Raw genomic sequence first — 12,755 nt, forward strand, 5'->3', positions numbered from 1 at the left:
TGCTAGTACGGATTCTTTCCTGACACAAAATTCAAGGTATTTACCAAATCATGGTGCTCTTATGGTGTCCATAGCTCCAGCAGCTTGTGGAAACCATACAATAATTAGCAAATTGAATGTAAATCACATCTTCCACTGCAGTGATATGGTGATATACCACCACTATGCCCTGAAGACCTGAATGTTAAGACCTAAGAAGCCAAATACAAGTTAACCACCTTAATTGCCTGGTTCTGTGTGCTTCCAGTTCTGCACAGGATGGCAGGTAAATAAAGGACATGGAGATCTCTTCCATTTGTTGCTCGGGGCCAGGACAGACTTATTTTCCTGCCTTTTCATGGGTGATAAATTAGACCACGAGCCATTGGTCCTTCAACTTTGGTCCTCTCTGCTCTGCAGTAAACTCGAGTGAAAGCCTGCCCCAAAACCCACAAGTTTGGCGGTGCCACTGACTACCTGTCTTTTAGTCATCACTATCCTCGAGGTAAGGATTAATTCCCAAATGCGGGAAAACCTGCCTTTGTCACCCAGGCAGAGCTGTCGCCTGCAGCCACAGAAGGTAAGTCGGGCTGCACCCTGGCTTTCCATCTGTGTTTGCTTTCCGGGCGTGGATGCCAAGCGCGGCGGACTGGAAAGGTAAGTTCAGTGGCTTTTCTGCAGGAGAGAAGGCCCAACCTGCTGCTCCAGCTCCCGCGGAGCCTGCGGTGCAGCGGGGTGCAGGCAGGGTCCGCTGCCAGAAGGCAGGCAGGGCTGAGAGGGTGCCCGGAGGAGGAGTCTCCTGCGGGTGCAGGTGGAGGAGGGCGCAGGAGATGCGGAGGCAGGTGCCCGGCAGCCAGACCTGCTCCTGGAGGAGCCCCACAGGGTGAGTGGGGCGCAGGGGGAGGTCTGCGGTGGCTGAGGGCACCCACTCACAGAGCAGAGGTTGTCCCAGCAGTCTGTCCTGAAGAACAGTGGGAGACAGAGCCCGCTGCAAGAGCCCTGTGTGTTTGTCACCCACTCCTCCGGATGGGCTTTCAGGAGGGCTTGGTTCGGCCCTGCCTAGATTTATAGCTGTGTTCTACAGGTCCTTCTTCCTGAGTGGTCTGCGGGTGATACAGAGGTTGATCCGGTAAATAACCCTTGTGTCATGGCTTTGTGTGCGCTGATGTGGCTGAGCCTGGATCCTCCCCTCCCTGGGAAGGTGCTCAGGGATTTTTCCCCCTTTATCAGTGTGCACAGCCAGCACCACAGAGGCACTGGTGAGGGGCTGCAGAGGTTTGCCTGCCCTTCCTGACCACCCCAGCCCCTGTGGGCTGCTGCCAAGGTGGGGATGTGTCCTGTGTGTTTTGGGACACTGAGAGGGGTGGTAGCTGGGAGTCTGGGCTCTGGCATCCTGCAGCTGGGTGGGAATCCCTGGCAAAGTGAAACGCCACATTTTCAGGTTGCCTGCCTGAACACCGGTTTCATTGCTCAGTTTATTTTCTGCTCAGTGCTCACTTAACATCTCTAATATCCCAGGGAGTGGATGTAACAGGTACGCACCTCTGTGTGGCAGGTATCTGTGAGGTGTCCAAAACCAGCCAGACTGGATCTGGCACTGACACAGTCCCATTGAGGAGCTGAATTTTGCAGCTAATATTATTCTCTGTCTTCTCGCTGTCTTTGTTTCGGAAGCAAATGGCCCTCTAGCTGCATTGAATTGCTCGGCTACCTTGCATAGCCAGGATCTAATTACCTCTGGAGCTGGGAGCCCTGTCTCCAAGTGGCACCGAGGCTTTGTTTTTAATGACTTGCTCTGCCACGTTCAGAGTGTGACAATGTAGGGGAGCCTGCCAGGACCGACTGCTGGTGCCACCGTGCTCGTACTGCGACGACTGCAGCCAGGCTGGGAGAGCTAATAGGAGTCAGAATGTCTTGGGCCAAGTATCTATGGCACAGCACCAGGTCAAAAACAGAATAAACGGGTCTAGCCATGAGCGCAGCGCTCCACTGTGTCCTGGCAAGCAAGCTGGATTGCATCTTTCCCTACTCTGATGCTTGGAAGGAGGGAAAGTGTGGCCAAATCTGTCCCTACGGCCCCAACCTGTGGCAGGGTGGCCCCCCAGAACGGGCGAGGGGCGGCCGGGCATGGTGAACAGCTGGGCTCTGGGCTTCCTCCCTGTGCCGCTAGCTATCTCTGGCCTCCTGTTAATGTTTACAAGGCAGGTCCAGTGGCGTTACAGTCTGTCCAAAGACCAGATCCCTCCTCATCTCTCCCTGGGATCCTGCTTCCTGCTGGCTGGGATAGGGCCACGGGAGAGTCACAGGGAGGAAAAACCTGGCTCCTGCTGCCTCTGTAACACTATCGGCCCCCCTCCAGTCATCTGCGGCTCCGCTTCCCCGCTCGCAGGCGCAGGTACGCCGGGGTGAGCTCCTGGGACCTTGCCAGCACACCACTATCCCTGGCATCTCCGTTTACAGGCGCCTCCTGCCAGGCAGAGGGGAGGAAAGGTATTTTTAGGACTGTTGATCTGACACCAGCTGCATTTCCTCTGCTATGAAGTTGGGGTTCAGGGAGAGGGCAGGAGAGGAAGCCACAGGGCGAGCTCCTGCTTTGGTGTGTTTTCTGTGTTTAATTGGACTGAGGTCATTCCCTATCACTCTTATCTCTGGCAGATATTTTCTTGCCTCCTACCACCTCATGCTTACAGTTTTACCCCAGGCAATGGTTACCCAGCAGCTAAAATCTTTGTTTATTAACAATGTAGTGAGAAGCATCTATGTTGTTAAAGCTCTGCTTGCAGATGGTTGTTGGTGGTTTTTTTTTAAAATCTCTATAGTTATACTTGGGAAAAAGCAGCTTTCCTCAGATTAGCAGAAACGGAGGCCAAACGTGGCAGTTTATGCATCTGTTGGCCTTGAGATATGGAGCTGCCCCCTAAATAAGAGTATATTCTTAGGCTGGTCCTTTCTATCTGCATCTGCAGGGCACACAGTGCCCATACGCTCTGCACTAGGAATGCTCGGCACTGCGGGGCGAGCAGCTTCAAGGAGGACAGACCTGCTGGGGAGCTGCCAGAGCACTTCAGCATCCCCAAAGGGCAGCAGCTCTGTCTGCTGCACGACGGGCTTGTTCTCTTGTGCTTAATTTGGGTGCAGGAGGGACCGCTGGCAGCCCTTCAGGTCTCAGGGTTGGCATGGCCAACACACCAAGACCCCCCATGATCCTGAAATGGCCAAAGCTGGCCAAGCACCCTAGGTGACACCAGACCTCCAGCTTCTTGGGCAGCTCTGGGGTTTGCCCCCAGCAGGACACGCACAAGGATAGGAGCCAATTTTTTCAAGGAAGGACCACAGGGATCGCAGTGTTTTCTGGGCTCCCGAGGAGGACATCGGTGTCCCAGTGGCTTGCTGGTAAGGGGTTTACTATAGTCATGGTTGAGGGATGACTTTAACCCATAAGTTTCTTGTTCCTGATGGAAACTCACAGGGGCAGAAGTGGAGGCAGATCTTTCCCTTTCAAGTGGGATAGTGACCTCAGAGAAAACAAGGAGAAGCAAGGTTGGGGAGGAGAACCATGCATTTTGGGGAACACAAAGACCATATGTCCCTCCTTGGAGAAAAGAGGGTCTGCTCTTGAAGGACATTTGCAGACCCAACCATGGTGAATAGGCTGATTTGAGTGAGGGACACTCTGGAAAAAGCCTGGGGAGGAGACAAACCTCACAGGAAGTTTTTCCGTAGTGTGTGGGCTGGGAAATCTGCTGGGACCTTCCCCTTGTTCAACAGCTTACCTTGGTCCTGCCTTCCTTTGCTGCTCCCCTTGCCTCTCCCTCTCTGCAGATGAGTAATGCCACTCGTGCCTCTCCCGCGGAGCCTGGCACGCCAGGGCCCAGCACAGCAGCCACGCTGGCCTCAGCTCTCCCACCCGCAGATCTTGTCCTGCTCACAGCTGCCCACAATGACTCCGAAGATGGCCAGCAGCTTTTCCTGACCACGACAGCAGCACAGGTCATCTCTGGCATCTTTGTGTGGTCGGCGCTTATCATCACCTTCCACCAGGTACGGGTTGGATCGGAGATGGGGCTCAGTGCTGGGGTTGACACAAGGGCAAAAACTATTGATTGCCTCCAAGTTCATTGCAAAATCACTCAGCTCTGGATAACTATTTCCTCCTGTTGCTGCCCACAGGGGATATCTCTGCTGTCGGGAGCCTGGTGCTGGCAGCTTGGTGGGGTGGACTTTGCCCATGTGTTCCCCAGGTTGCTGCCAGAGCTGGGAGAGGCTGCAGGGCATCAGCACTGCCTGGAGGCAACACCCAGTGGGGTTTCTCGCTGGACACCCCAGGTTCTGTGCCTTTGGGGCACACACCACTAGCTGCCTTGAAACACACTGCCAGTGGGCATGTTTTTTGGTGCTGCACAGATCCGTGTTGCTGAAGGCATTCCTGGGGAAAGCTGGTGCCTCCAAGCGCTGGGATGAGGGTGCATGGGGGCTGGCACAGGGGAGGCCACGCTCTTCACACAGCCTGGGGTTGGAAATCCAGTTTCCCACTTGTTCTCATGTGAAGGGATTGCCCCAGGGACTGGGATAGAGCCTTTATTATGCCTGTTCACTGCAGTGGGTCTGTGGTGGAAAGCCGGTGGTGCTTGCACACCCAGGAAGAAAGCTAACATGGGACAAACCTGCTGGGGGTACCTCCGGTTTCCCTCCTGACCGGTCGTAGCCACAGCTCTGCGTGCTGGGCTCTTTGCAGATCTACAGACACCTGAGGAACTACACCATCCCCAAGGAGCAGCGCTACATCATCCGCATCCTCTTCATCGTGCCCATCTATGCCTTTGACTCCTGGCTCAGCCTCCTCCTCCTCGGCAGCCACCAGTACTATGTCTACTTTGACTCGGTGCGCGACTGCTATGAAGGTGAGCAAAGCCTGTCTTGGCAGGGAGGCTGGTGGCAAAGCAGGGCTCTGAGCTCACTGACCAGTGTCTCTGGTGTGTTCTGCATTGCACAAAGTGGCAAATATCCGTTCCTTCCACTTCCCACTCTCCCTTCCTCTATGCAGTGGTTTTCCCCTTCCTTCTCCATGGCCAGCAGGGAGGGGATGCCCCACGAGCAGACGCAAGCTGGTGCTTTTCCACTGCCTGCCTGCAGGCTCAGAAGTACCTCAGCGTAGCCACCTGGGAGGTTTCTTGGCTGCCTTTGGGGTAGAAATGGAGCTTCTCTAAAGCGAAATGTAGACTTATCTAAAAAACTGTGGAGTTGGGATGTTTTGAGGCGCAGGGGCAACTCGTCAGGATTGAGGTTGAGGTTGCACTTGTTGCTCTCCCCCAGGAACAGAGGGGTGTGGGCATGTATATTACCTCAGATTTGGGGTATAAGGAAAATAAGTGATGGAGATATCCAAGAAAACTGTTCAGGACCTACTTCTTGCTAGCCACCAGCTGCTTGTGCTGCCCCTTGGCATTTTTTGAGATCCTTCCATGCAGATGGTCTCTGGCCATTGCACTGTTGCCTGGGCTTGTCTGGGTGTGCATGGAGGCTGGCTTTGTGACTACTCCTGGGATGTCCAACTGCTGCCACGTGCACGCAGGGGCTGTGGGCTTGGAGGAGCTGCTGCATCTGCAACAAACACTGACTCCACTTGGAAGTCAGATGGATTCGACCTGCTGTTCCTCTCACACTGGGCTCCCACCCACCAGGGTCCCAAATCTTAATGTGGTGCTGGAGTAGATGAGAAAACACCCAAGCAGGAATGAATGTGAAATTTATAACAACCCACTCCCAGATCTCCAATCAACCCTGCTGATCATGCATGCCTTTGCCTTGCCAGCTTTCGTGATTTACAGCTTCCTGAGCCTGTGCTTCGAGTACCTGGGAGGGGAGAGCACCATCATGACAGAGATCCGAGGGAAACCTATTGCGTAAGTCCCAGCACCCCATGAGTTCCTCCGCCCTACACCCGCTTTCCCCAACCAGCAGCGCCAACTGCATCTCCTCTGCTTCTGCTTCCAGGTCTAGCTGCTTTTATGGGACCTGCTGCCTTCAGGGTATGTCCTACTCCATTGGATTCCTGCGTTTCTGCAAGCAGGTGGGTACATTAGTGCTGCTCCTCTGCAGCAGGGGACAAGGGCTCTGGGCAGTGGTAGGTCCCTTCCCTGCTACCCTGCCAAGAGGGCTCTCCTTCATCACTCTCCTGAGATGCTCTTTTGGGTTTTTTTTTCCTCTGAGAGAGGCAGCTTGCCGGCACCTGGCCAGCAGCAGGGCGCTGCACTCGTTGTCCTTGCTTCTGACTCACTGCTGAGTCAGGGTCTCCTCCCACTGCAGAGCTGAGATTGCCATCTCTGCCCAGTCCCAGGTTAGCCTGGACGGCTCTCTGACACTCCAGGGCTGTGCTGCGGGCCAAATCCTTGGCACCAGTCTGTGCCCATGCCACCCAGTCCCCTGCCTTGGAGTGGCTATGCTGCCTTTCAGAAGGTGTCTCTTGGGAGCCCTTCTTACTCCCATCCTCAGACCTGGAGCTGGTTCATATTTCACCTTGCAGCACTGGTCACTCCTCTGATGGAGAACTGCCCTCTCCGTTGTGTCTGTGTCCCGGGAGCAGAGAGGTTGGCTTTCATGGAAGGGTTGGGGGTGGTAGGAGCTGCAGGGAGGGCAGTGGGATGTCTCTGCTGTCCCAAGTGCACCGTGTCTCTCCCCTGTGCAGGCCACACTGCAGTTCTGCATCGTGAAACCCCTCATGGCAATCATCACCATCATCTTGCAGGCGTTTGGGAAATACCACGACGGGGACTTCAAGTGAGGATGCTGGGCTGGGATGGAGGGGGTGAAGGGCACGGTATGGGTCTCTGATCCATCACAAGGGACAGGGTGTCCTGCCAGCACCTTCCCCCAGGGAGTTGCTCCATGGGTAGTGATTGCACAGGGAGCCCAAAGCACTGGGGAACAGAGACTTGCTGCCCACAAATCAGAAAGGGATGAAATTCCTGTGAGCCATAATAAAAGAGGTCCCACCAACAGAGGAAAAGCTGAAACCGGTTCCCTGCTCTCCCCATTCTCCCTGCCTCTCCTTCCCATCTTGGGCTGTGCTCTCACCTGTAGCAGCGCCACACACTTCTCTGCCCCCATTCCTTCCCTCTCTTCCTCCAGTTGCACTTGTTTTGCTTCCCACAGCCCAGGGCAGTGTCTTTCTCTCTCTCCCCACAGTGTCCATAGTGGCTATCTCTACATCACCATTATCTACAACTTCTCTGTCAGCCTGGCACTTTATGCACTCTTCCTCTTCTACTTTGCCACCATGGATCTGCTGCGCCCATTTGAGCCAGTCCTCAAGTTCATCACCATCAAGGCAGTCATCTTCCTCTCCTTCTGGCAAGGTGGGTCCCACCACGGCTCCCAGCGCTTCTCCTCCCATAGCCCCATCTGACTCAGGGACGCAGGACTAGAGCTGATCCCTCTCCCTTCCCCTGCACAGGGACACTGCTTGCAATCCTAGAGAAATGTGGGGTGATTCCTGAAGTTCAGATCATCGATGGGAAGGAGGTGGGAGCTGGGACGGTGGCTGCTGGCTACCAGAACTTCATCATCTGCATCGAGATGTTCTTTGCTTCCATTGCGCTGCGCTATGCGTTCACCTGCCAGGTGTACAGAGAAAAGAAAGAAAACTCAACAGGTAACTAACTCTTCCTCTCTTCTTCCTTCCTTCAGTGAATAAAGAAAGAGGAGACACCCCCCCTTATAGCATTAGTAAGTAGGATGCTAAAAAGCCACTAGAGGAGTTCCTTCTCCCTCTTCCCTTGTGATAGCCATGATCCAAAGCAAGTGGATAGGAGACCTCGGTGTGGATGGGCAGAATTAGGTGATTACGGAATTATGTCACATGCTGCTGGCAAGGTTCCATCCCCTTTGAACCATGGAGCTGGGGCTGCCTTTCATCTCCTCGGCACTCATCACCACAAGCTGACGTGGCCCAGGATGAGGGCCCACTTTGAATTTCTAAGGAAAAGTGTCACTCCAGTCTTGGAGCCGACTCTCCGATGTCCCGTCAACTTCCCACTCTCCCTGTTTTTCAGCAAACCTTGCCCCGATGCAGAGTATCTCAAGTGGGCTGAAGGAGACCATAAGCCCCCAGGACATCGTGCAGGATGCGATCCACAACTTCTCGCCTGCGTACCAGCAGTACACCCAGCAGTCCATGCAGGAGGCAGAGCGCAAAGTGCCGGGAGAGAATGGGCAAGTGGCCTCCAAGCTGGAGGGACTGAGCAGCAGAAAGAGCAAAAACATTGAGAAGAAAGTGCTGATCGTGTCGGACGAGGACCTGTAGGAAACATCGGAGGGGACGGTAACACTGGAGAGGTTTAAACCTGTGCAAGTGGCAGCTGTCTCAAGGATGAGACAACCTGGTCTAATTGGAGTACCAAGAAGCCAGGAATTGCACCCCAAAAGCCAGTCACTCAAAGGGAAGATGCAATAACCCAGGGAACTGTTAAATCAAAGAGTGCCAGCTTCTGCTGTCCCATCTCTGCTGCTGTTAGGGACTGGGCTGACTGCTCCTGTGACGCAGGAGCCCTGTGCTGTGGTCTGGGCTTTGCTGCCCCACTGCTGGTGTCTTGATGCCAGCCCAGCGCCCACCCTGGGGGATGGCAGGCAGGGAGGGGAGCTGGGCTGCAGGACAGACCAGCCACCCTCGCCCTTCCCTTACCTCCAACTAGCACTGAGGCCTGAGAGAAGTGCTTTTCTCAGCACAGTTCTGCTCTAGTTTCTCCCTATTTGAATAAAAAATTATCTCGAAAGGCCCCATGGAGAAAACCAGCCCAGGAAGGTGACTTCGCTTCACCTCAAAACCTGGTAACAGCTGAAAGACGTCATTCTTTATTTTTACATCTTCTCCCCTCTCCTTCCCCCCAAAAAGCCTACAGAGTTGTGCAGGGGATCTTTAGCAGGGAGGAAGAGCAAGTCATCCTCTTCTCCCTCCAGCTGGGGATGCAGCTGTCCGAGTAACTCCCCCAGGAGCGGTGGCCGGACCTCACTCAGGGCACAGGCAGGGTCTCACAGCTGCATTCTGCCGGTGTCAGAAGTGCTTGTTTATGTCTAAAACGAGTTATCTTTGAATGGATCAGAAGTTAAAAGGGATTCCAGCTTTCTTATCGGGGTCTTTATTAGGGAACCAGACTGTGACTAGTGGTGCTAAGAATGCACTTACTGGGAACTGCCCGTTCCTCCTAACCCTTTGCTATTTACCGTCCGTAGGCTTTGCCCAACCTGCAGAAAGGCAAGCAGGACCTAAGCTCAGCTGGGTGACAGAAGCGGGGATGGAGAGGTGTGAGGGCTGCTGCTGCTCAGGTCAGGACCACTGGCAGCAAAAGATGCTGCATGGAGGGACTCTCCCCATATCAAACAGTGATGGAGAGCACATATCCTTCTGCTAAAATTCCCCTCTGATTTTTTTTTTTTGCCCCAGTGTTTTTCAATTTTCAGTCCAATTTCTATTCCCCTGTTAATCAGATGATCCCTGGTAATTAACTCGGGCACTGTCCAGGCTGTTGTTTGAGGGTGGGAGTTGGGTAGTGAAAAGACAAAGACAAGTCTACAGCCTCAGATTTGCACTCGCATGGCAAACAAAGCAATGGGTAAGGCTTAGAGCCATTTTACACACAACTCCTACTGGGATTTGGTTTTCCTTGCTCTTCAGCTGCAAAATGTAAATCACAATATGAAATTATTTTATTTATGAATTTTTTTCTAATAAACAGCAATTTCTACCGTGGAGCGAGCAAGTGTTTTCACTTAGCTCAGCAAGCAAAGCCCACGATCTGCCTGTTCCTGTTCTAATGCTGATGCTCTTAAGATCAACGTCCTCCCTGCCCCTCAATGCTGGCCCAGCAGAAATACCTGCACACGCAGCATCCTGCACATTTTGGCATTCCCATGGCATTTCTGCTCATCTTTTTCACTCCACAAACAGTGTGTGTGTCCCACTTCCTCTCTGCACCTCTTCCAACCCTTGCTTAAGCTGTGGATGCAGCAATTCAGAGCTGCTGATTCCACTTTAGCCAAGCTAAGCCCAGACTCCAGCTGCAACAAGACATCCTCTATTTATTATTATTGGAGAAATCATATCTTGCTGTAAGCCCAGACTCTACGTGGGCAGCCTCTACCTAAGCCAGTCTTGCAAGTCCCTCTGCTCTGAAGCACTGCTGCTCATACCTGCTCAGCCGGTGACACCACTGCCACTTTTCCTGCGATGAGATCCATAAAAACAAGCCTTACGCTCTGTGCATCCAGGGATCCACCCAGGGTCCTGCACATCATGGGAGCAGCACCCTCCTGCCCGCAACACGCAGCCTCGGTGGTCAGGGACACAGCCAGCATTGAAGCAAGGACAACTCCCAGCTGAACATCGTGGTCTTCTCCACCCCTCTGGGAGAGGTACGGCTGCAGCTGCAGGAACAGAGGCTGCTCTGGCTCCCAGGGTGAGGACAGACTGCAAAGGTGATGATGGCACATCTGTCGGCATGTTCACGGCCGCTAAGACAAACACTTGCACAAGAACACAGCAAGAAACATAGTTGTACTTCATTGCACAAATGATCAACTCCGGTGCATAATGGGCTGCATTCATTGCTCTTACCAGCAGGTGCAATTCCCAGAGCAGACAGTAACATTTGCCTATTTATGTCAAGCCCCGATTACTGTATTATATGTAAAACAGGTCTTTCTTGCAAGCAAAACAAGGGCGAAGAAAAAATCAGCTGTGACTCATCCAAGTCAGCAGTGATACCAGCCTGAAGGAACCGTGCTGGGCTGGACACCAGCTGGCTGCTGTGCTGTGCAACAGCAGGCAACGCTCCCCTCTCCAGCAGGCACCAGGTTGGCCTCCTGGTCATTCTTTTTCTTGGAGAGGGGAGAAAGGCAAGAGCTCACAGCTCAGGCTGGGCACTGTCACAGCCCTCAAACCGTTACGCTGTCAAAACGCATCCACGGAGAACAGAAATGCCAACGGTGTTGTAGGCTGAATGCGTTCCCCAGCAGACACGGTCCTATGCTTCTCCGCTAATGCGTCTCCTCCACTTCAACAAGGACGCAGGGAAAGCTGGCAGCGAGCACAGGGGTGACCTCCACAGGAGCCCGGCTGTGCCTGGAGCTATGCCAGCAGGCAGCTTGGGAGGAACAGGCTTTTCTCGCTGCCAGCAGCAGGCTCTGATGATGGTGGTCGGTAGATTTGTTTTCCAGTCATTGCTTGTCCTCAGGCTTCCCCCAAGGACAAGGCTGGGCTGTGGCTATCAGTTCTCCTGGTGCTTTTTGGGCTTGAGTCAGGAAGGTTTACAACCTGCTCCTGTCAGGGATGGATCCTCGCAGGGCACACCCTGCAACCACAGCCGCAAGAGCTGGGGCAAATCATGCTTCCTATGAGCAGAGGGGAAGGAACGTGGCTGTGACTGCCACAGCAGAGCCAGTGCTCTCACACACAGCTGCTTGCCTCGTAGCACCCAGTCAGAGCCAGAGACTTCTTTTTAGGGTGTTAGCATCCACCAGTGAGTCCCTGAGCCCAGCTGCTGACAGGCAGCAGGTTGCCAGACCCCCATCAGAGAGCAGGATTCATGCTTTTGCAGTGTTGTTCATAGTCCTAGAGGGGGGGAAGAAGAGCATCTTTCTCTTTCCCCCAGCTCTAGGACTTTCTCCTTCCCAACCATGATGAAGGTCATTTCCTTTCACCGGTGAACCTCCACCTGGCCCATTCCTGATGCCTTTTTCCTTCAGAACTAATGCTCTTCCTTCCCTCTGACAGACATGGCTGGCTCATTTCTCTCTCCTCTCCATCACCATCAGCTTCTCTCTGCCATCTCTCCAGGCAGGGGCTGAAGCAGATGATGGTGATTTTCTTGCTCAGCAGGGCAACTGCAATCACCCCCAGGCTTCAACCACATCCCTGTTCAGCCAAGTCTGCCTGGCCCCACCTCCAGCACCCAATGACCATCCATTACCAGCCAATACACCCTTTTCAGCCCTGCTTCTCTCCACTTTGTCCATATACAACCCTACCCAACTCTGGCCAACGTACCCATCTGCCTCCAACTTACTGCCTCAGCCATGCACAAGTCAAATGTTTTCCTCCTTCAGCTGTCCCCCTAAAGAAAACTGACAAGCTGGAATGGGGAATCAAAGCTAACATGGCCCCAGGAGCTCACCGGCCACCTCTTCAGAGTCCAAACAGGATAAAACAGAAATATTGAGGTAAGGAGTTAAAGCCATTTAATCACAAGTAGTGGTGAAGGGATATTTTGCAACCCAAAGGAGGAGAGGGGAGCGTCTCTCTCCAGCACTGTGACCTGTCTCACAGCACAAGGTCTCCAACCCAGCTCTGAGCACCACAACCGAGGGCAGGTGCCTGCTGAGCGATCGGTCCCCACTTGCAGTACCAAAAATACCTTCCGATTCTATACAAAGGCACAGCCTCGGCTGCAAGAACAGATACATGTGTCTGAGCACGAGGTCTAGAAGCCAAGCAGCCTGGGCAAGCGCTATCCACTGGGCATGTTCCACATACACAAAGGAAGCACCACCGCAAGGCTGGGAGATGGACAAGCTGGCGATGCCGGGTCAGATGTTTGCAAAGCCCAAGCAGCTGTCACGCTCACCTTGGCCCAGAGGGCCTCCCAAAATCACATCGCTCACCGGCAGCGCTGTGGCTGACAGTCAGCCGTACCAGGGACGGGCAGGCAAAGAAACCCAAGGAAAACACTCCACTGAAGATCAATTTAAGCTCCAAAACGCTGACCATAGACCAGGGCAAGTCT

At 53.7% G+C, this 12,755-nt stretch overlaps 1 protein-coding gene across 4 annotated transcripts; it reads left to right on the forward strand.

Annotated features, from left to right (window-relative positions):
- The first annotated feature begins 222 nt into the window (after positions 1–222).
- TMEM184A (transmembrane protein 184A) lies at positions 223–10,149 on the forward strand. 4 transcript variants are annotated; one of them, XM_054080860.1, is made up of 9 exons: positions 223–862; positions 3,802–4,020; positions 4,715–4,880; positions 5,792–5,882; positions 5,974–6,049; positions 6,665–6,756; positions 7,165–7,334; positions 7,433–7,630; positions 8,031–10,149. In XM_054080860.1, exons 2-9 carry the CDS (start codon positions 3,802–3,804, stop codon positions 8,279–8,281), a joined length of 1,263 nt encoding a protein of 420 aa, XP_053936835.1. In that variant the 5' UTR covers positions 223–862; the 3' UTR covers positions 8,282–10,149. The 4 variants fall into 4 exon arrangements, with proteins under 4 accessions (XP_053936835.1, XP_053936833.1, XP_053936834.1 ...); XM_054080858.1 differs by lacking the exon at positions 223–862 and adding an exon at positions 888–2,374; XM_054080859.1 differs by lacking the exon at positions 223–862 and adding an exon at positions 2,352–2,469.
- Positions 10,150–12,755: the final 2,606 nt, after the last annotated feature.

The sequence above is a fragment of the Cuculus canorus genome, chromosome 15 (assembly GCF_017976375.1).
Source record: "Cuculus canorus isolate bCucCan1 chromosome 15, bCucCan1.pri, whole genome shotgun sequence".
Taxonomy (NCBI): Eukaryota; Metazoa; Chordata; class Aves; order Cuculiformes; family Cuculidae; genus Cuculus; species Cuculus canorus.

What these genes read in the sequence shown, in the direction of transcription:
- TMEM184A (XM_054080860.1), top strand. Translation starts at nt 3,802, where the DNA reads ATGAGTAATGCCACTCGTGCCTCTCCCGCGGAGCCTGGCACGCCAGGG. An exon ending in TACCACGACGGGGACTTCAA is followed by an intron (nt 6,757 to 7,164) that starts GTGAGGATGCTG and finishes CTCTCCCCACAG; the next exon opens with TGTCCATAGTGGCTATCTCT. An exon ending in AAAGAAAGAAAACTCAACAG is followed by an intron (nt 7,631 to 8,030) that starts GTAACTAACTCT and finishes CCTGTTTTTCAG; the next exon opens with CAAACCTTGCCCCGATGCAG.